The 23,613-nt window shown below is 43.0% G+C and overlaps 1 protein-coding gene across 2 annotated transcripts; it reads right to left on the reverse strand.

Annotated features, from left to right (window-relative positions):
• Nucleotides 1-548: 548 nt before the first annotated feature.
• On the reverse strand, nt 549-22,654 carry stam (signal transducing adaptor molecule (SH3 domain and ITAM motif) 1). 2 transcript variants are annotated; one of them, XM_083782472.1, is made up of 15 exons: nt 22,483-22,654; nt 20,562-20,646; nt 19,874-19,949; nt 18,674-18,769; nt 17,686-17,832; nt 16,911-17,001; nt 16,076-16,271; nt 15,194-15,288; nt 12,670-12,758; nt 10,296-10,383; nt 9,493-9,547; nt 8,202-8,370; nt 7,145-7,263; nt 5,607-5,818; nt 549-3,103 (listed from the first exon to the last, which is right to left on the reverse strand). In XM_083782472.1, exons 1-14 carry the CDS (start codon nt 22,520-22,522, stop codon nt 5,626-5,628), a joined length of 1,539 nt encoding a protein of 512 aa, XP_083638598.1. In that variant the 5' UTR covers nt 22,523-22,654; the 3' UTR covers nt 549-3,103; nt 5,607-5,625. The 2 variants fall into 2 exon arrangements, with proteins under 2 accessions (XP_083638598.1, XP_083638597.1); XM_083782471.1 differs by having other exon boundaries at nt 549-5,818.
• Between the last annotated feature and the right edge of the window lie 959 nt (nt 22,655-23,613).

Consider the following 23,613-nt stretch of genomic DNA (forward strand, 5'->3'; position numbering starts at 1 on the left):
TTCTTTTTTTATTGCCGAGGTAATGATGTGTGCTCGTCATTTTATGAGCTCACAAAGATGAGCACTCGTATAACCTCGAGAACACAGCAGTTCACGTTGAGCCCATGGTTCGATTATAAAAAGGTGTGGAAGTGACTCACTTAATATGACATAAGCAGTGAGATGAACAAATAAATTCCATAGAGATATCAAACTACTATCAGATAATAAGACAAATATATGATAAATACTTTTTTTTAAAGATTTCCACTCTTTGGCAACTACTTAATGTAAATGTTGGAGTTAATGAACATCCAGCTCCACAATAGTGGTCACATTACATTTGATCTCCACCTAGTGGAGATCAAATGTACTGTAATATGTTGGGAGGAAAAACTAATGAAAGTCTTGTCTGCATGTACTGTATGGCAGCATAGCTATTCTTTGCAACCTCTACTTTTGCGTTTCTGTTTCACGACAATTCTACGAAATGAACAAAACAAGTATAAAGGGCCAAACATGAATCAAGCAAAAGCAGCATACAATTTCATAATGCCTTTGGCCTGTATTTTCTTTCTTTTATTGTATTGTGAATACCAATAATTAATGGTTAAAAGATTACATATAAACAGCAGGGTACAACGTTAAACAGAACCTTTACAATAATAACTGTTGTCTTAATATTTTTTTCTTCTTTAAATTAAAAACAGGCAGCATCTCATTTCTGTACAACAACAGTTACATCAGGGGCTGCAGTCCATCGCCATCAGTCGGGGTGCAAAACAAAAGTGACACAATTGAGATGAACTGGCTCGTGGTCCCGTACGGTTCCTTTGCTACATACGAGTATATTGAAGAACCTCCCTCTTTGTTCAAACGGATAGTTAACTTAACACTGACATTATCGCATCAAGCAGAAGGCAGCAAGCTGTGTGGTCTCGTCAGATCTCTCCAAAAACCGCAACGCTTAAACCTATACAGGTTCCCGAGCAGATAGCAGCCATAGTTTAGTTGTGCAACTTGAGAGTTGCACAAACATTTACGTGGAGATTGGGTGTTTTGTGTTCTTAAGGCGGAGAACAGGGGGGGGGGGGGGGGGGGAGTGGTCATGGCGAGGTGTTGAAAGCATGCTTGAAGGGCAATTTTGTGAGAGAAATTGAGACTTGATGCAATTCTAGATGTTGGAACTGCAAATTAATTCAAATGTGGGGGGGGGGGGGGGGAAACGTTTCCATGAATGCATCATTGAGAACCGAATGGATACAATGGCAGTATAGGTTACGCCTAGAAAAATAAAATAAATGAATATAACCAAAATCAGAATTCACAATAATTCTATGGTCTAAACCTTCAATACACACTGTATGTGAACACAAACTCTTTCTAAAATAGATATTTAAATTGTTTTTGAATAAACATAAATTAACAAAGAAATTATACTTAAAAATGTACATGTAAATTTTATCTTGCGACAAGTTTTGATATCGCTCTGTTAGCTGACCATTTTGAATGTTTCTCTCTGATTTTTACATTACCTGGTGAGGTAAATGTCATTCTAAAAGTGAAATATAGAAAATCCCCAGTTCTGTTCCACAGCACCTCCGTTTTGTGTCAACAGAGGTGCTCCAGAATGTGTCGACTTGATAAGACAAGTACAGGCAGCCATATATAGACTTATACTTATGCTGCGCAAAGTCGCCATAGAATCAATATGCGTGATTTATGCACCTATACGCGTAGCTTTACTTATGCACCTCAACGCTTGTCACGTTTAAGAGGAAATGTTTGAAATGTCTATTCAAACGACTCCATTATTTGACCCCCTACAGTACAGTAAGCAGCTCCGGGACGTACTGTAGCATCTAACTGACAAACACAGAGAAATCTCCACTTTCTCACATTAAGCGATTTAAATATACAACTAAGTTAGGTAGAGTATCACATACGCCTCATGTCTTTCACCACACACAATCACACCGTGTACTGTTTGTGCATTTAAAATAGCATAACAATAACAGACAATAATCCAAATATAAATTAAAATGCACTACAAAAAACAACAACACTGACTTAAGAGATGCTTTAAAGACCGTGGAGGATTGAGATGGCTCAACTTTTAAATCGCAACGACTCTGGTGGGGGTTGAGCACGTTAATTAATGGTGGGGTTTGAGCACGTTAATTAATGGTGGGGTTTGAGCACGTTAATTAATGGTGGGGTTTGAGCACGTTAAGGGCTGAAATATGCTTCTGAAAATGCATGGAAAACTCTTACCATACGGGCAAATAAACGAAACGAGAATTAAACCTTATTTTAAACACAACCTTTATCAGCTACTTCACCGTCGCTGTAAGTCACTCACAGCACTCTATGGGCTTGGCTTGGGCTTCAATATGCAAAAAAACAGCTACAGTATACTGTCATCTTGTGCTGTATCCGTCTCTGTGCATTACAAAACACTGCAAAAACGACGAGCACATTTCTTTTGTTTAAGATCAGGTTTCCGTGGTTGAACATGGGTTTCCATTTGAGTAATTTATTCATTCAGTTTTCTGAGCATCTCAGTTTGCTGAATGCAACACGTGTACACACGTTAAGTGTTGCATGTGCGTATGTCAGCAGACAACATATGCGAACATGGGCTCGTGCATGTTTGCAGGCACGGAAGCATGCTTCAGGCTTTAACGTGGACCCTGACAGGCAATAGCTGGAGCCAACTATTAACAAGAAAACCTTCACATCTAGGATTGCTCAGCATTGAAGGATGAATCTGTAGTATGAGGAAGAAAAAATAAAACACTGTAAAACGAAACAAATACACTTCTTCTTCTAAAAAAGAACGCATCAATTGTGATGGGTCACATCTCACCGCTGGGGGAAGGGGTTTCGTTTGGCATTGAGGGTATTCCGTCAATTCATACACTTTGGCTTTTTACACAGCTGACTCTCCTTCCGTTCACACACACCGCAGAATTCCCCTTTAAGGCTGAGCACTCAGAGAGTCGTCGCTGCTGCCGCCCTGAGGCAACACGACGTCGGGCTTCACTAATGGTACAGTACAGTATTTACAAAAAGGTGACGTGCATGCTCCAATTTCTTCATCGTTTCCTTTTTCGCTCCTCTTCTAAAAAAAAACAAAAAAAGAAAAAAAGTGTCTTCAGTACGAGTCCTGCAGCCGACGACGACATACACGTAGTAGTCTAGAATGTTCCGTCACTAAAAGCAGTATCTTTTTCTTTTTCCTCCCCGGAAAAACCCAAACCCAAAAGGGTAAATGTTAAGCAGTCGATGGCCTCCTTTCTTTGTGATGTGTGGAGTGGGACAGCACTGCAGGCATGCTGGAGCATACCACAAATGTTAAGAGTGTGCGTGTGTGTATGTGTGTGGGGGGGTTCGTATATGATAGCATTGCTGAGACCGTCTATGTCAACTGGTGAGATGGAGTGCCTCTTTGTGGGTGCACTAAACTTTTATAAAAGTTGCTGTATAGCTGCGTGTAACTGCAGTTTGAACAGTGTGTTCTGTGTACAGTAGTGCCTGTGTGTGTGTGTGTGTGTGTGTGTGTGTGTGTGTGTGTGTGTGCGCGCGCTAAGTCGCTAAGTCTGATGTGTGTGAGCGCGCATCAGACTTAGCCTGGAAACCAGACTAATCTGCCACAGGAAAATGAAAATCCCTGGGGAGATTGGGTCTGGCACTCCTCAGTTTGTATTATTTTGCTCACCACAGAGTTGTGGGGAGTGCACACACAGATCCGACACACTATTTTTTTAATGTGTTCATAAAACGCCCCTTGGAAAGTTCCAGACTAATATCTATGCGGTGATATTAGTCTGGCCATGCCAGGCTACATCAGACTTGGGTCAAACGGTACTTGTGTGTTTTTGTTAACCCATTTAGACCTGAGGACGATTCTACAAATGTCTTCTAAATCCTGACAGATTTCTGAAACACCCATGTTTCTATCTATGTCAGTTGTTCTCAAACATTTTCATGTCAAGGACCTCCAAAAATATATGTAATTGGGCCGCCGACCCCCATCTGAAAATGTGTTGTTCCAGAGACCCCCCCCAGAAGCAAAGATTTTAGTTAAAAACGTTCGCTCTGAAAGAATATATATTCAAAGATGTGCACCACATTTTCACGATTTTTCTAAAATAGCAGATCTACAATCTCGTAGCGCTATGAGCTTGTAGATCTGCTATTTTTCAAAAGCTAAAGTGTAACATAATACTTGAAACACCAAAGGGGGTTCCCGCCCCCAGAATGGGTTAAGGAGGTCCAAATGGACCCTCAACAGGTCAGTAATGCTGAGAGTTGTGGAAGACGTTAAAATGTTTGAGAACCACTGGCTATAAGGCTACGGTTCCACCGACTCCTCCCACTGGGACCTCGTCATCCTCCTCACATTAACACCCCAATCGCCCAGGACGAAGTTCACCGTCCTTTCTATTAGTAACACTTAAGGGGCCAGTGAGGCACTCCAACGTTGAAGCGCTGGGCCCTAGTGGTAAGAGGAAGGACTGCAGGCGGACCCGTGGATTCATGACGAGGAAACCCCGTGCAACCGAGCGCCCAATGTTAAAGCCCAGCTGCACTTCCGCATTTGGGCACCAAAATTTTGGTGCCCAGATGCTGAATCAGCGAATAAATGCGGAAATAGACGGTCCTTCCAGCAGCCTTCCGGCGGCTTCAAAACGCCACTGAGCAACTTGACACTGACATGAATAGCGGAGGGGGCGGAGATTCGCGCCAGTTCAGTCTCTATCCTTTTAATACTCTATGGTAACACCCAGGACGAAGTTTATTGATATGAAAACCGATCGCATCGCTCTACAGCATAGGAGCGCCTAATGCGCAATCCTCGATGTTGCACAACAGTGGGACGTCATCGAAAACCCCCCCCCTCTGTTTAGCCGACGACAACGAAAATCTTAAAACGTTAAGAACTCGCGATCTAAATCATCCCGTCCGATTCTAAGAAAAGACCCTGTGTCGCTAGTAGCGTTAGATTTAATCATACCTCCCGTTGGTGTCGATCGCCTTTAGAGTGTCTCGGCTACATTTATCTGCTCCAGCCACATCCGGTATAACTTCCGGTCCGTCTGTAAAAGTGTTCCGTTGCTATAAATCGCTTGGGCACTATGATGTAATGGATTAAATAACCCCCGGGCAATCGGAGTTAAGAGGAAGTGACAGATCTGGATGCTTCGACGCAACGCACCCACTTTGTATCAGATCGTTGAAGGGAGATTTGGAAATTCTGGAAATTCTACACCTAGCCTCTAGTAGCCTGTGAGATTTCCTATGCAAATAGGAAACCTTACAGTACCTATATTATGTTAATAATAATAATATCAATCACATAAAAATACAGCACAATTAGAGCTGAAACCTTACAGATAATTTCTCAAAATCTACAAAGTGCCAGTCACAGAAAAGTCCACCTAAATAAGATTGATTCTACAATTTGACCCAGGACAGATGTCAATGTGTATATGAGTGCGTGTGTGTGCGTGCGTGTCTGTGTGCGTGCATGTGTGTGTGCGCGTACGTGCGTGTCTGTCTGTGTGCGTGCGTGCGTGCGTGTGTGTGTGTGTGCGTGCATGTGTGTGTGCAGGGAGGATGACCTCTAACGCGGTGGGGGGCCTATAGCAGTGCTTTCTCCGGGTAGGGGGCCTGCTGGGTGTCTGTAGGGTGTCCGTGGGGGACGCCGTAGTGTGCCGTTTGGAGGGGAGCGGGCCCGGGGACGCTCCCGTAGGAATGGACATCTGGCGGAGCCATGCTGCCTGGAGCCACCGCGCTGTAGACGGGCGGCTGGCCCATGTACATGTGGACGTCACTGGGGGAAAGGAGGAAGGGGTGCATACTTAGTTTAGACTAGTCATTGGTTAGATATGGGTTAAGGTTAGGTTTAGGTGTGCTGCCCCGTGGGAGGTTATATTAGGTTTAGGGTGAGCGTTTGAGATAGGTTGTAGTTGTAGGACTAATGACTGGTCTAACCAATGACTACAGTCTAAACCAAAAACTGTCTAAACTAAGTACTGCACCCGTTTAGTTATTATTTATTCCCGCCTAATATTAAACTAAATCTAAAATGTATTTTGGCGGGCTTTGATTCCGTCTTAATGACTGATTTTACACTTGCTGAAAATAGAAGATCTGCTCACAACGCATCACGCTGCGATGCGTTGTGAGCTTGTAGATCTGCTACTATCAGCATGCAACCAAGTGTAAAAGGACTTATACTGGATCTCTCATCTCTTGTCCACTAATCCCTCCCTAACATTTTAGTCTAGTTTTTTTTTATTGACGGAATTGTCAAAATATTTAGTCCTAGTTTTAGTCATCATATATTTTGACAATTCCGTCAATAAAAAAAAACTAGACTAAAATGTTAGGGAGGCATCGCATCGTGATGCGTTGTGAGCAGATCTTCTATTTTCAGCAAGTGTAAAATCAGTCATTAAGACGGCATCAAAGCCCGCCAAAATACATTTTAGTCGACTAAATCAACTGTAGATTTAGTTTAATATTAGGCGGGAATAAAAAAGAACTAAACCCGGTTCAAACCGGGGCATATTTGTTCCCACAGCATATAAAGTCAAAGCTGTCATTTTGCCAATAAATATAAATAATCTAATGGGACATAGAGAAGTGTGTTGAGGGAACGGCTATACATGGGGCAACTGGCGGCCCGCGGGCCACATGCGGCCCCCACCAACACTTAATGTGGCCCTCAAGTTAATATCTGAAAATATTGATTTCAGCTGTTACAATTCCAAACATGCTTGAATTACTTCAGTCTATATTAGTAGCTGAATGACTAGTATTAAAGATCTATTGTCTTTTTTACGTTTGCACTTTCAAGTTCATAAAGTTAACATATTAAGTATAACTAAATGAATGCATTTGAAATTAAATAAACATGTTACCTTTCAGGATTCCAACAAAGAAATAGCAAAACAAAATAATCTAGATTTCATATTCAAATATAGCAAAAATAGCCGATCTACAAGCTCAAAACGCGTCGCACTGCGCCGCGTTTTGAGCTCGTAGATCGGCTATTTTTGCTACGACAGTAATATGCAATGTGGCCCTCTGCAGTGAGTGTGGAACTATAGTGGCCCTCTCCATATTCAAAGTGGCCCACCCCTGGCGTGCTCACCTGGGGGCCTGCGGGCCAGGCATGGGGCCACCTTGTAGCTGCTCCATGGGTGCGGTGTAAGCAGGCACCCCAGTGCCACTCATGGCATAGTTGCCTGTAGCAGGCTGCCCCGTATACACCTGTGGCGACAAAACAGGACATTTATGCATTTAAACTAAGTATTAACGCATTTTGACCTGAGATCAGATTCTGAAAATGTCTTCTACATCCCGACAGTTTTCTGAAAAATCTATGTTTCTATGTCAGTCGATTTTTCAAAAATAGCAGACCTACAAGCTCGTAGACCTATGAGCTTGTAGATCTGCTATTTTTCAATAGCTAAAGCATAGCATAATGCCAACACCAAAAGGGGTTCCCGCCACAAAATGGGTTTTTAATATCTCTTCCTGAAATTGTGTACTAGTAATAACCATTAAATCTAAAATCTTTCGGTCTCTCTTTATATGCTCGCTTCCAGTGGTGGTGGCAGGGTATGCCATTCCTGGCTAATTTAATGTAATGGTTGCACTCGGGTGTCGCCTCTGAAAATAGCAGTGAGCTACCAACGTGTAAAACCAACGTGCAACCAAGTTTAACCCATTTTGACCTGAGATCAGATTCATAACGAGGTTTCCACTGGACACACACTGGTCTGATGAACCCATTCTGACCTGAGATCAGATTCTAAAAATGTCAGTCGTTCTTCGATTTTTCAAAAATAGCAGACCTACAAGCTCGTATCGCGCCACTCGGTGGCGCGATATGAGCTTGTAGATCTGCTATTTTTAAATAGCTAAAGCATAACATGATGCTGACACCAAAATGGGTGCCCGGTCAGAATGGGAAAAATGGGTTACAAAATCGTGGGATAAAAAAATATATATATAAAAAAAAACAGCCATTACGACACCATAAAGGCCCGCCAAGACACTATTTTTGTCGACGAAAAAAAATCAACTGTAGATTTAGTTGACTAAAATCGTATGATATTTAGTCGACTGTCTAAAACTAGACCAAAAAGATTCTGATGACTAAAATATGACCAAAAACTAACTGGAATTATAGCTCTGTAGCTTACCTGTTGAGCTGCAGGGTTTGGCGGTTGCTGCATGTAGTACTGCTGGCTCTGCTGGCTCTGCTGTAGCTTGGCGTACATGGCGTAGACCGGGTCTTCGTTCATCAGCTTGGCGTACAGCGACAGGGCCTCCATTACCTTCACGTTCAGATCCGACAGCTCCGAGTGTTTTCTGGATTGGGTAAACCCATAGTATGCACATTAACCCATTCTGAACGGGAACCCATTTTGGTGTTAGCATTATGTTATGCTTTAGCTATTGAAAAATAGCAGATCTACAAGCTCATATCGCGCCACCGAGTGGCGCGCTATGAGCTTGTAGGTCTGCTATTTTTGGAAAAATCGAAGAACGACTGACATTTTTAGAATCTGATCTCAGGTCAGAATGGGTTCATCAGACCAGTGTGTGTCCAGTGGAAACCTCGTATGAATCTGATCTCAGGTCAGAATGGGTTCCTCAGACCAGTGTGTGTCCAGTGGAAACCTCGTATGAATCTGATCTCAGGTCAGAATGGGTTAACTACCAAGTCCATATATATATACGTAGGTCGACGTTAGGTGGCGTCATATTCCAGGTCCGTACCCCAACGTATACTCCGTCTATATAATGGTTGATGCCTATAACATTGGTCCGGTTCCTATAGCAACTCCCCACCGTTCCAACTATGGGATTGCAAATAAATTCACAGTGCAAAAGCAGTTGAAAGGAGGATTTTATAACTATGATTATTTTGATCGCTGTCCTTATTGAACACTGATTTTCTGCCATCCACATTTCGGATTTAATTTGTGCCTTTGTACCTCGACACTGCCGCCAACAGAAATGCCAGCTACCTTACTCGGATATCGGGAAGTGTTGTTCCAGACTCTATATAGCATTCAGAGATTGTGGAATAGTTGTCTGGCTACACGAGACTATTAATTAATTGGATCATGATCATTTAACCCATTCTGAACGGGCACCCATTTTGGTGTCCGCATCATGTTATGGTTTAGCTATTGAAAAATAGCAGATCTACAAGCTCATATCGCGCCACCGAGTGGCGCGATACGAGCTTGTAGGTCTGCTATTTTTGAAAAATCGAAGAGCGACTGACATTTCTAGAATCTGATCTCAGGTCAGAATGGGTTAATCAGACCAGTGTGCGTCCAGTGGAAACCTTGTGTGAATCTGATCTCAGGTCAGAATGGGTTAACTCAAATTATGCTGCATTTATTGCACACAGTCTCTCTAGGTCGTCCTCAGACGAGCCCTCCATGGTTGCCTCCAGTCATCGCGGATCTCCCACTGTACCTGTCTATATCCTCCAACTTCTGGTCAATGAGAGGCCCCATCTGGTTGCAGGCACCTGGGATAGATAGACAAGACTTGGTTGGAATTTCAGATTTTAATCATCAATTATAAACACATCCACCTTTCCTAACCTTTCCTACTTATTAACCTTTCCTATTTATTAGATAAATAAATAAAATCTAATAATAATCTGTCCCAGTGGATTGGAACCTTCCCCGTTCTCATAGACTTTGTATTCCTGTTGTTGCCTGTATTGTGGTAAATGGTGCATTTATATAGCGCCTTTATCCAAGGCGCTTTACAGAGATTGTGCATTACATTCACCCATTCACACACACCGATGCCAGAGGAACCAACCTGCACATCGGGAGCAATCAGGGGTTCAGAGTATTGCTCAAGGACACTTCGACACTAACTCTGGGGGAGCCCGGATTTGAACTGGGAACCTTGCGGTTCCCATTCGGTCACTTTACCCCTGAGCCACTGCCGCCCCTGTAACATTGTAACATTAATCTCTTCACAATATTCTTGTTGTACTGGGGGGACAACCAGGAATTCTCCATCAGCCAGTTACGTATGTGTTTTTATCCCCAGGCTTTATATTTTTCTTTTACATTTGTCTAGCTCGTCTGACGCATGCTTCACGTCAACGTGTGTGTTGACGACCCGGTGACAGATATGCTGCGTTGCTTTGTAGCTTTTTTTGTATTGCATTATCTGATGATGGCTGCCCCCCCTCATTGCTCATAAATCAGCTGTTGCCACTTGGCAGTAAAAAGGTCACAGATATGGGGTCGTCTTACCTTCGAGTTGTAGTAACTCTACAGCGTCCGACTGGTTGTCTGTGGGATCTGCACTCTGAATCATCTGCAACAGCTGATCCATCTTCTCCTGGACATTTTCACAAGAAACCTTTCATGTTAACATTTTTGACCCCGAAGGAGTTCTAAAAGGGCCATAAATCCACAATGAAACAACAACAGTACAACGGACCACATTGGGGCCTTTTGAGTTATCCTTATAGCATAACCTTTGACTGGACTACCTGTATTTTAAACGTTTTTATAAAGTGTTAAATAAATAAATGAATCAATCTTAGTCAACCATAGTTTATCACAGCATAAAGTGGTAGGGGGGGGGGGCATAGTTTATCACAGCAGAAAGTGTCCAAAGAAAACATTTTTGGGCAGGAGTGCTTCAGACTCAGAGGACTGCTTATTGGCACCCACAACTTTCAAAGTAAACCCATTAACCATTGCTGTGTGGTAACAAAATTAGTGTCATCCGTGTTATTACCTCACATATCCTAGTTGAAATAACGGTAGAAGGCATTGGAAGGCATTTCTAGAATCGGGTTAATGGGTTAATGTGGAACGGACCACAGGATGTAGTAGTCTCAGAACAGACATGGGTAATCTCGTCTTCTTTGAGCTACCGGTCGATAGCCACGCCACGGGTTTGAGAACCCCAGACAGTGTGTGCCATGTTCTCACCAAACGGGAGAGACATTCCAGGAATTGCCACGAGCAGCAACCTACATTCATGTACTGCCCAGTGTCTGTTAGTTCCCAGTGCCTGCCAACTCTCACAAGAAAAGTAGACAGTTTTATTGTGTGAAATCTTTCAGAGGGAGTTCCAATTATAGAGCCATCACATTACTCAGCCCTTCCTGGGGAAGATCTACGCTTGCTAAGGAGATAGAAAGGAGGATCAGGCCAATAGTAGAACTTAAGTTCCAGGGAAAACAACACAGATGTTTTTGGTCATGGAATAACCACCAAACTCTTTACTGATGATTGCAATGATTGTGGAGGGGGGTCTGGGACTACGTGTGTTTTGTGTATCTGGAGAAAGCGTAGGTATCGGACCGGGTCCCACGGGAGAGATCGTGGTAGGTGCTGCGGCTGATGGCCATTCCATCTCAGTACGCCTAAAGCACCCGCTCAGTGGTCCTGGGTGTCTGCACTGAGACTGGGAGGTCGGGGTTCGATCCCCAGCCGGGTCATACCAAAGGACCCCAATGTCTACCTGCTTGGCACTCAGCATCAAGGGTTGGATTGGGGGTAAGTCCCTGCGACATACTAGCATCATGTCCTGCTGCCTCGCGCTACAGAAACAGGAGATGGGCTACTGCCCTATCAAGGTCAAGGTCAAGGTAAACTTTATTGTCCACAAGGGAAATTTGTCTTGGACTTTCACCCCAGCTACAGCCACACATAAAACATCAATGACAAGAGGAAGACACAACATTACACCATGGCACACATGATGTGGATAATCTAGCCTCACACAGTTACTGCTGTTTCAGAGCCTCGTTCAACATCTTAGTTGATGCTGGTACAAACGATTTTTAAAATCTGATGTATTTCCACTTTGGTTCTTTGTATCTTCTCCCAGAGGGCAGAAGTACAAACTCGCCATTTAAAACATGGGTAACATCTCATAAATAGACTGAAGAGAGGGGAGTTGTCTTACCTCTATGATCTTCCCTGCAGTCTGCACCAATCTGAACAATTTGGACCTCAGTTGCACTGAGAGATTACCGAACCAAACTGTGATGCCAAACCTGACCAGGCTTTCAAAGACTGCTCGATAGAACACTAACATAAATCTTTGGTCAACACCATGAACCCTGAGACGTCGGAGGAAGTGCAGTCTTTGCTGTAGTTTACTACAGAGACTGTCAACATGTGTATTCCAAGTTAGTGAGTTGTCAATACAGATCCCCAAGTATTTATATGAGGAGACCTGTGAGATGGTCGAGTCATGGATGACCACAGGCCTGTGATCACCAATACTCTTGGGGTCAAACATCATCTCCTGTGTCTTCTTTACGTTAAGAATAAGGTGGTTGTCATCACACCACTTTACAAAGTTGGGCCTCATGGCTCTGCAAGGCTTACTTACACCTAAAGCAAGTGTGGTATCCACTGAACACGGCATTGTGATGTGTGTGGATTCGTTCACAAAATGCACACATAGTGAATTACTGTCATTAGCTAAAGACTGGGCAGGAAGGCCATGCCGCCCGCCTTCACTCACAAGCATTATCAACACTACACCACCATCAACAATCTCCAGGTGGTGTAGAAAGGCTAACGCTTTCTATCAAACATTGAGAAATCACGCTAAAACATTGAGAAATCACGCTAAAACATTGGGGAAACGGTCTCTTACCTCATCTATATATACAGGCTCTGGTTCAGGCTCGATTGTCTCCACCTGAATCTCTTCACTGAACTGCACCGACTTCTTCTCCGTCTTCACTGTAGAACAGTTATTGAAACAAGGCACAAATACATTGATATAATATAAATCACAACCCAGATCTACATTTGTTTATTTGCCTTAACCCGTTAAGACCTGGAACGCATGTGTGTGTCACTTTGGCGTTTAACCCATTTTGGACGCGAACCCCTTTTGGTGTTATGCTTTAGCTATTGAAAAATAGCAGACCTACAAGCTCGTAGCACGCCACCCGGTGGCGCGATGCTATTTTTGAAACATAGCTTTTTTCTTTTTTTATATATATTTTTTTTTTATCCCACGATTTAGTAACCCATTTTTCACCCCTGTGTCAATCATCTAATGTGATCCTGGGCTCTACACACCCTCCGCCAACCTAGTCCCCATATATGGGGGACAAGGGGAGAGCTACGGACTTGAACTCATGCTTCCTTCATGCCTGAGTGTAAACATAGATTTTTCAGAAAACTGTCAGGATGTAGAAGACATTTTTAGAATCTGATCTCAGGTCAAAATGGGTTAACCGCATTAACCATTATTTTATACTTTAGCTATTGAAAAATAGCACATATACAAACTTTCAAAGAATCGTGAAAATGTGTGCAATTCTTTTTAACGCAAATCTTTGCTTCTGGGGGTCGCTGGAACTAAATATATATATTTTTATATGGGCTTCCGCAGCCAAATACATATCATTTTGGGGGTCCTTCATATGAAAAGGTTTGATAAATAAACATAAACATAAGCTAGCATTAAAGATAAATGTAACATGTAGAAGAAAAATCAGCAGAATGCTGGAATCATCAAAACAGCATCTTGAAAAAGCCTGGCCAAAACCCACTTTCATTTCCATTTTCAAAGGCAGCGTTGATATTATTAGTGTAATTAGATCCACTTCCTGCCTGTAAATAAAATATCAGTTTCATCTACTTTGCTATCTGCCCAGAACAGTTAATAATGTAGGGGCAGGACTTTGATTGCAGTCACCAAATTTCAAACTTCCACACTTTTGGACCAGTCTTAACCCCATTGTTTTAACCCGTGTTTTAAGCATCATGTTATACTTTAGCTGTAGATCAAAAAAAAATTAATTGTGAAAATGTGGTGCAAATCTTTGAATATATATTCTTTCAGAGCAAACGTTTTTGGGACAACATATTTTGAGATGGGGGTCCACAGCTAAATACAGATAATTCTGCAGATCCTTGACATGAAAAAGGTTGAGAATCACTGACATAGAAACATAGAGTTTTTCAGAAAAATGTCAGGATTTATTAGAACACATATTTTAGAATCGGCCTCAGGTCTAAATGGGTTAAGGCAGCAAGGGCTCTATTTTCGTCAGTGCTAAACCACTTATTCCTAAGCCTTTTTCTTTGACCAATTTGAAAAACATTCAAATTGTTCAACTAGCTGATCTACATCAACACGTTGTGAGCTTGTAGATCGGCTATTTTAACTATTCAAAAAGGTTTTCAAAATAGTAAAAAAAAAAAAAAGGCTAAAATGTTTAGGTATCAGGGGTTTAGCACTGATGGAGATAGGGCCCCAAACATGTTTTGATTATGTGTTTAATTCTATAAATCCTATTTTTCTTCCTCTTTGCAAACTTGCTTTCACTGGACAGGTGTTTATGAGACGAACAGGCAACATGAAAAGAAAGGAGGATTCGCATAAACACCGTCTTGCATATCACTTTAAACAACGTTGCAACTCTTCGGTCAACCGACATCCATCAGGCATCAGCTGGCTGCTAGCGGTTAGTCGACCGAAACCTTTTATGAAGTGATATGAAGACAGTGTGCGGACTACTCCACGAAACCTTATGCCGGGTTCATTTTGCAACCCATCGGCCACTGAGGGCGGTGGATAGAAAAGTTATTCTAAAACGGGTAGTCCCAATACTTAATTCTGATTGGCTGGTTACCGTCACGTGACCGGTGTAAATTTCACCGATAACCCACTCCTTCAATCACTTTGTATCAAACTGCAGCCTTGTAGCTGAACTGGGGAAGGGGAGCGCTTGATTGCTTTACAAACACGTGCCGTGCGGGCGTCTAAGCACCGCCCGGCTCATATGACTGAATGTGTGGCTCCAGGCAGCCCCGTAAATACATCAAGCGCTATTCTCCCGTCACATAGGCTACTTGCGGAGCAAAACAAGGAAGTGTTTTGGCTCTGGGTCGCTCGCTCTGGTGGCACAAAGCGTAGATACTTTTGTGAATTTAATAGTTTTAATATTGCTATATGTTTGTAACCGTTTTGGAAAAGCAATAAGCCACTCGAGGCCCCAGCTTACCGGGTATTTTACACTGGCTGGGAGGTAGAAGACCCTCCGCTGCGCGTCGGATCTGCCTACGCTCCCAGGCAGTGTAAAATACCCGGTAACCTGAGACCTCTCATGGCTTATTGCTTAAGTTTCCTGCTCCGACTACTAGTATACGGGTGTACTTACTCATTTCAGGCTCTGCGGTGAGGTCAGCAGTGACAAAGTTTGACGGGAAAAGCCCAATTCCCTGGTATGTTTCCCCTTTCCACCAGTTGGGGTCACTGTAACCAAATGGAAAAACATTCTTAGGCTGTGCACAAGAAACTATAATGCATAACATAATTACTTTCAGACAAGATTTAAACCCATTGTCTTCCAAACGTAGGAGAGAGAAATAGATGCATATGTGTGCGTGTGTGTGTGCACGCACGCACGTGCGTTTATTTAATTCACATGCATATTGCACACCGAATATACACACACTACAAGCGTGTGATCTGTATGTTTCTGCCTAGCACTTCATCAGTTCTTCCAGGGACGTCGCTGAGCACTTGGTTGCCCTACTCGCATATTATCTGTGCTGCCCTCACCCCTTTTCTGTTGTTGCCCCTCTCAGCGTGTTGCCCTACTCGCTGCAGTGTCGCTTTTGTCGACTAAAACTAAGACGAACAATGTTCGTCGACTACCTTTTTTCACTGACGAAAACAAAAATGAAAACTAAGCTATGACGACTAAAACTAAGCTAAATGTATTGACAATTTCGTCAACAGATAGAAACTAGACTAAAATGTTAGGAAGGGACTAGTGGACAAGAGATCCAGTACAAGTCATTTTACACCTGGTTGCATGAGTTCAGCAAGTGTAAAATGAGCCATTACAACGGCATCAAGGCCCGACAAAATACATTTTAGTCGGCTAAATCAACTGCATATTTAGTCGACTAAAATCTTATGACATTTAGTCGACTAAAACTAGACTAACACTAAAACATTCCAGGTGACTAAAACAACACTGACTCCCAGTGCGTATTGCACGTATAAGTATACGTAGCGACTGCGCTGCGTTCACCTGTCGTCCAGGATGGTGATGATCTCCCCGGACTTGAAGGTGAGCTCGTTGTCCTCGGCGGCCTCAAAGTCATAGATGGCGCGCACCTTCCTCCCGTCCGACTTGTTGCTGGCCAGCAGGCTGGTGGCGTTGGGGTAGAGGCCCGACAGAGACGTCTGGGGATGATGCCGCTGCTCCTTGAGCGACAACTCAATGGCTGCAAGCAGACCCAAAAAGGTGTGAGTGTGTGCTTGTGCGTGTGCGTGTGCGTGTGTGTGTGATATTGAATATATATAGGGTCGCAGTCCCGCCACCTTTCATGACGGCGAGCGGCCCGGAAGAGAATTTCCATTTAATTTTGACGTTTCAGAAAGTATTTAAAGACCTGTATGCCTCGGACATCCGAGTTGGCTTTGTTTCCGAGGCTTACAGCTCCTTAAATAAATACTTTCTGAAATGTCTATGGAAAAAAATTATGGGAAATTCTCTCTCTCTCATGTATGTTCCCTGGCCCTTGATGAACTTGAGTCTAGGAGATTGTTGTACCGCTTGCAATATCTGAAACCCCTGTGGCATTTAAATTTCTGTCCTATAATATACCCTGCCTGAAGAGGGCAGTTGCATCTGCCGAAACGTTGGTTCCTACTCTGCATCCTAATAAATAATGGCACTTTGGCTATCAGTGTTTGCGCGGCCACTCTTTTGTCTTTTTAAGACTTATCTTTTTAGATGTTTCTGCCGTGAGCTGGCACCACTACTAAGACTGGTGTTGCGTTTAGCATCCTCCTGCACAGTATTTACATTTCGGTTAACATAGATAATGTGTCTTTATCTATGATGGTATATGGATCTATACCTTTGGCGAGGTCTTGCTCCTCCTTCATGTTGGTAGAGGTGGAAGGATCTTTTGCCACTAAAGCCGGGCTTGCTTTTGCTTGCTCTGCGGCCTAAGAAAAGAAAAAACAATAATCTGACACTCAGGCAAACCAACACATCTCTGAGAAGCAAATAAATACAGGACATCATCTCTCTCTCCCCTTGCTTATCCAAAACAAACTTGCACACAAAACAAACAATTACTCTGTGCAGTTTATCTCTGCAAAAATGTAATGCCAAGCTGGAGGAATCATTCAGTACATAACGTAAGGCAGTGGTTCTCAAAGTGGAGTCAAAACATATGATAATAATATGCCTGGGCCATGGCTCAGTGGTCCAGGCATCTTGGCTGGTTCGACTCCCGATCCCGACGGCCTTTACTACATGTCTTCCCCCCCATCTATCTCCCCATTTCCTGTCAGCCTACTGTCTGTCCCTCCATAAAAAAATATTAAATTAAGGCGAAAGCCACAAAGAAAACATTAAAAAAATAAAAAAAGAATAGCAGGTATTCAAAACTATTAAGGTCACAACGTGTCGCGATGCGTTGTGACTCTGTCTGAGTTTATATATAGATTAAACATGAATGATTTGAACATTTTGAAAAAATCATTAACACCAAAATATGTCCTTATGGGGGTCCCTGCTGGCACAAAATATTTTCAGAAGGAGGTCCGTGACCAAATACACTATTCATCTGGGGGTCCTTGACATGAAAAGGTTTTGAGAGCCACTACCACAATGCCTTCACGCACCTGGGAGCCCACAGCGGGGAAGGTGACGCCTTGCTCGCGTAGATTCTTGATCATGGCGGAGATGAGGCTGAGCTGGGGGTCGTTGCGGAAGTCCTCCGCCCACTCCACCATCAGGGCCTTCAGTTTCTCACACACTTTCGGGTGGCCCTGGAAACAAACGTGAACGTTTCACGTGAAGACTACATTACAGGGCCATACCAGACTCTGAGTCTATGTTTATTTAAGCACTTGAATCATGACAAATCTAATTGTTGTTTTGTATTTTCAATTCATACGTCTGTGCCATTCTGCAGTCTGTTGGCATAATTAACTTTTTCTGTACAAATATACTCGTACCCCCCCCCCCCCAGCTATAGGACGTTATCTGCCAGCTATGTACATGTTCGTAACCCCTCCTCGGTATACTCTGTGTATGTAATGGTTGAGCCCCACGGCAGCTTTTGGCATTGATCCGGTTGCTATGGCAACGCCCGTCACTTCCAGCTATGGGACGTAAAAATCTGAACAGCGTATACCTCGGTTACAAACAGGATTTTCAAACATCCATAAATGGGAATCTAGGAGAGCTGTCCTTGGTGGATCTTCTGCCATCCAAAGTTTGGATCTAATTTGTGACTTTGTCCTGCGTTCCTCCCGACATGTAAACATTTCTGACGACAGGTAAGCAGTGTGTGCTTGCACTGATGGAGCTGACGCTCCAATCTTAGTAAACGGCATGAACCCTAGTCAACAAATGAATTAGGATAACCAGTAAACCTTGAATCCATCTAAATAAAATGCTATGTAAATTACATTCTCTTACTTGGTCTCAAACACTATACGCCACATGCAGTTTTGCACATGCACGGACACACAATCAATCACACAAGCGGTAAATTTACCTTACGTCACACAAGTGACGTAAGGTAAATGTACCTAGAAGACAAACAATTAAAAGGAACTTGGCGAGATTAGAGGATAGAGTTGAATCATGAAACGGATGACAGACCTTATTTAAGACATTGCTGACTTCACTCGCAAACTCCCTGGAGCACACCTCTAAATGGAATATTTTCCCACAGTTTGAAACACAGGCACCAAGTAGCTGTGGAAAGAAACAGGGGGAGATGCTGCATTATTCTTAACATTTAAATCATTGAAAAGACATTGGGTCATAGACTAGTACCGGTAATAACTACCACGTTAAGTTATGTTAATGAGCCTTTATCCATTAACGGTTAACCACTTAAACCCTATAGATAATTGACTGTGGTCCCCCAGGGGTCTATCTTTGGTTCCCTCTTTTTCCCCCCCAGGGCCTCTACATTAACTTGACTCCGCCAGATGGGGCGCTATTGAGTTCACACGTTCACAAGAAAGCCTCCACCTGGGATTGCGCAGGGATTGGCGTTGAAACCGTCCCGTGCCCAGGTCGAATCAATGAGCGGCAGCTACGGGCGGGATCTTGCCGAGACTGGGTGTGACTGCATCGAGAAGTGCATGTTGCATTCCAATTATATTTCCTATCGCCTTCAAATTGGAAAATCGTCTTTTATAGAGGGTATGCGCGTGACATCATCATCATCATACCAGGAAGTTATGCGGGAATGCCTACTGAGTGGCAAAAAACTATTTTCTGACCTTGACAGCCCATACATCGAAACAGAAAAGTCCGATTTCATTGTATGAAATGACTTTAAACAACATTAAATTAACTTTGTCACTCACTTTGCCACTCGATCTGCCATTCACCATATGCATGCGCATACCCTCTATTCTTGAAAGCAAGCGAAGAGTCATGTCATCGCCGAAGACATGACCTACACATCCAACACGATAGTGAGGGTTTTTTGAAAAGTGTTAAACCTAATGCTATCAGGCGTTTGTCAACACATCATTTGCGGGGTTAGTATTTAATGTCCTGTTGACGCAGCTACTAGACATCATGTAGACACGCTGATATGATTGATTGGAGTTAGCGTGCCCAGACGTGATAAGACAAGACGGTCCCATCCAATCACACATGTTGCTACGGAACGTGTTGTGCGCTTGTAGATCAGCTATTGATCATGCCGAATGTTCGACCCAAAATAGGTCCACTGGGGGTTCAAGTGGTTAAATAAGGTTAGATGAGTTGGTTTAACGTGTGTTCCAAGCAGTCGGCTGCGTAATAAAAAACGGTAATAAGCAACAAAGCTGGTCTGCTCACAGTCAGGGCCTGCATGGCCACATGGGGATCCTTGTGGTTCACTCTTCTCATTATAGAGCGGAGACATTCTTTAGGCCTGGAATGAGAACAGTAGGGATCAAAGGTTTAAGGAGACCCTAACCGCTTGGAATGCACCAGAGGACAATCTGCAAAAGTTCAATTACTATATTCAATGTTACTGCAAGGCCACTGGGCCACTGGTAAGGTTGTTTGGCTGAGTCTCCAGGTCGTATTATGATGAATATTACACTTATTTATTAAGGAATGGGCTGGCACAGCCTGATTTAATATTACGACTCGTTAGTGGCATAGTGCCATTCGTTGTTATGGCTTTTAAAAGGCTCTATCCCCGCTTAACTAGAACGAAAATGTGAAAGCTGCAATAACCCAAATAATGTGCTCCTTTTTCTAATAAAATACCATATATCATTTTGGGCCACTGACCACTTTGAACACCCAAACTTGTACACAGGTCATGGAGTAGAGAGTTCAATTCAGGGGAAAATACTGTGATATCAAAACCATAGCATAGAACATAGATTTTTTTTTCTCCATTGATTATATGTTTTCTGCCGTCCCAGCTAAAACGTTATTCCAATCCCAAAATGAACGTCGATCACACATCTTGTCCGGTGTCAACCTTAGTCAACATGCACACACAGCATGTCTGAAGTTAAGTCGAACTAACCCAGTGCGAGACTGTCCTATCTTATCACAGATGTCCAGAATGAGGCCCCAGTCCTCTGCCGTGTTCATCTCACTGGTCGCTTTCTCTGCAGGACGCACACACACACACACACACACACACACACACACACACACACACACACACACACACACACACACACACAGTATCACTGTAATGTTCAAGTTGAGGTCGCTTCCTTAACACTTAAACCAGTAGTTCAACATTTTCTGTTTGTATAGTTTTTGATACCTTGATGGTCTTTTATCATTTAATTAAAAAAAATTAAGGCATTAAAAAAATCCTTAAATTGTCACTTTACTGTCATCTGCGGAGACCACCCCTCAAGTCATGTGGGGGTCCCGGCACGTACCGGGGCCCCCCGGGGCTCCGTACCGGGGGCCCCACTAGAACGACTACACTCAGTATTTTCACTTAAAACAGCTGATCTAGGCTTGTCGTCGATCGGCTAGTTTTGCTGAATGTTGTTCGCCCCGGAATAAAAACGCTATATAGGGCTCAATTGGTTTAAGGACAATTTATTTGATATCCAGTCATGAGTGATACAGCTACTGTATGTTCTTCTGACAAGATAAATGTACCAGCAGCATCTGTGCACGTGCACGGACACGTACACACACACACACACACACACACACACACACACACACACAGTCACACATAGGCATTGGGTTCTCAAACTTTTTAGGCAACAACCCTCCAAAATAATCATATTAAATCACATTTGAACTAGGGACCAGGCCCTCACCCTGACAAGGATTAGGGTTAGATATAAACCCTAAAATATCCACAGTATTGTAAAAAGAATAGCCGATCTACAAGCTCAAAATGACCTGCACTGCGTAGATCGGCTAATTTCACAATGTTTGGCTGTTGCTAATATGTAATATTTGACAATGTGACACAATTTGGTATAAAGATTTCTTAGAAATCCTTAAGTTGTCACTTTATTAATGTGCAGATACATACAATGTTGCACAGTAAGCTAATCATCTGCCAGGTTAGGGAAAAGCCAAAATAATCCAGGGACCCCCAGTTTGTGAACCACTGCACTAGCAGGCACATTGTTGTGAACTTGTGACACAAGTCAGAAATCTGAGTGGTAAACCACTTCCCACAACAGAGAAACAGAAACAGAGACACGCACACGCACACACACACACACACACACACACACACACACACACACACACACACACACACACACACACACACACACACACACACACACACAAATCACATCCTCTTTCACTTCCCAGCAATAATGGAACGTGTCACACTTGTAAACAAGAAGAATGATGTTTTCACTCATGACTGTATATATGAAAGCAAACAAAGACATTGATTGATTCATTGGGTAGTATGGGTACATTTCAAACGAAAGCACAAGTCAATACAAAAACTGCTACTCTGTTGACGAAGCCATGATAAACCACTAAGACTTGTTTACAACAGGGTCCTCCATTTGGGTATCCCTTTTGAAATAACCATGCAAGGCACCCACCAAAATGCGTGTTGTGTATTTGACTAACTGATTCACAACAATGAATGGACCAGGGATAAACCAGAGATAAATTACATATACGAGAGTCTTACATTTTAGGCTACTGCTGATGGTCAGCTGGTGGACCCTAGCTGTTGTAAACAAGAGTAAATAAATGCTTAATCATGGTTCGTCCACAAAGTAACAGTTCTTGTATTGCCTTGTGCAGTGCTTTCAGTTTGAAATGTACCCATTCCGCATACTATGAAATAAATAAATAAAATCAATCAATCAATCAAAGCTGGAGAACACAAAGCTGTCCTCCAGTCCTCTCCTCCTCGGCTACATACACTGACTAGCCCGCTAGCCACATGCTAAGCTAAGCCAAGTCTCTCTCTCATTAACAACAACTCAACTCACCAACATCTTGATCATACGGGTTCGTGGCGAACAGAGGCATCGCTGAGGTGTTGTCAGGTTCTCTTCGCGTCTCTTTACTTTACCCCCCGGCCTGGCCCCGTTCGCTTCTTCTTATTTGACGCGACGCAAAGACATAGTAACAAACGGTTCACTTTGATGATAATAACACATGAAATGCACTAATGCAGTGCTGCTGGCTGCTGCTGCTGCTAGCAGTGCACAATCTACACAGTCACTCCTATAGACGGCAACAAGCTGAAGCATGCTGGGTAAACGCGTCACCAACACACGTCTAGACGTAATGTGGTAGTCGGATTATTATCTGTCTATCTAGAGACCAGTCAGTGGTTCCCAAACCTTTTCATGTCAAGGACCCCCCCAAATCGACGCTCATTAGCCCGCGGACCCCCATTAGAAAATATAATGCCAAGGACCCCCAAAAGAGAAGATTTTTTACGGCTCTAGCAGATTCTCAACCCGGTTTTTTTCAAGGACCCCCAGTTTGACCCCAAATGATATTGGAAAAACAATGTTAATTTAACTACGGGTCCATTTGGTTCCATTTGTAGGCTACACTCTCAGAGTTATACAGACCCATATGGGTCCATTTGGTTCCAAACTATCATTTGGATTGGGGGACCCCCTGGAACTCAATCAAGGACCCCTGGCATGGTGGTCCCCGGACCCCACTTTGAGAGCCACTGTTCTATAGACAAAATGTCAAACACATGACATATGCCATATGGGAGCCAGTGAGATCCTGTAATACACTGACTAGACTACTACACTAATATGCTAGTCAAGTTGCCCTTGCTGTAGAAAACAACATGTCACTCAGTCATCATGTCGCGTGACGCTATCTCATCAGTAAAACTGTACCACATTTTACCCACTTTATTTTAGAAATTAAAATGCTCCTCAAATCCTTAACCCTAGTAAACTAGCTATAGCTGCTTCAACTGTATGATTATTTATAATCCCCGGCCCGTACTTTGCTGTTTTACTGTATGTATGTCATTGTATTGTATTGTTCATGTATAATTGTCCTGATTTTGTTGTTTGTTTTTGTCCGTTTTTTTTGGTTGTACTGTACATTCTACTTGATGTTTGTATAATATTTTCTCTCAATAA

Source organism: Protomyctophum parallelum (genome assembly GCF_964188405.1).
Source record: "Protomyctophum parallelum genome assembly, chromosome: 14".
NCBI classification, from domain to species: domain Eukaryota; kingdom Metazoa; phylum Chordata; class Actinopteri; order Myctophiformes; family Myctophidae; genus Protomyctophum; species Protomyctophum parallelum.

What these genes read in the sequence shown, in the direction of transcription:
- stam (XM_083782472.1), bottom strand. Translation starts at nt 22,522, where the DNA reads ATGCCTCTGTTCGCCACGAACCCGTATGATCAAGATGTTG. An exon ending in TGGCCATGCAGGCCCTGACT is followed by an intron (nt 18,770 to 19,873) that starts GTGAGCAGACCA and finishes TTCTTTCCACAG; the next exon opens with CTACTTGGTGCCTGTGTTTC. An exon ending in ATCACCATCCTGGACGACAG is followed by an intron (nt 15,289 to 16,075) that starts GTGAACGCAGCG and finishes ATTTGGTTACAG; the next exon opens with TGACCCCAACTGGTGGAAAG.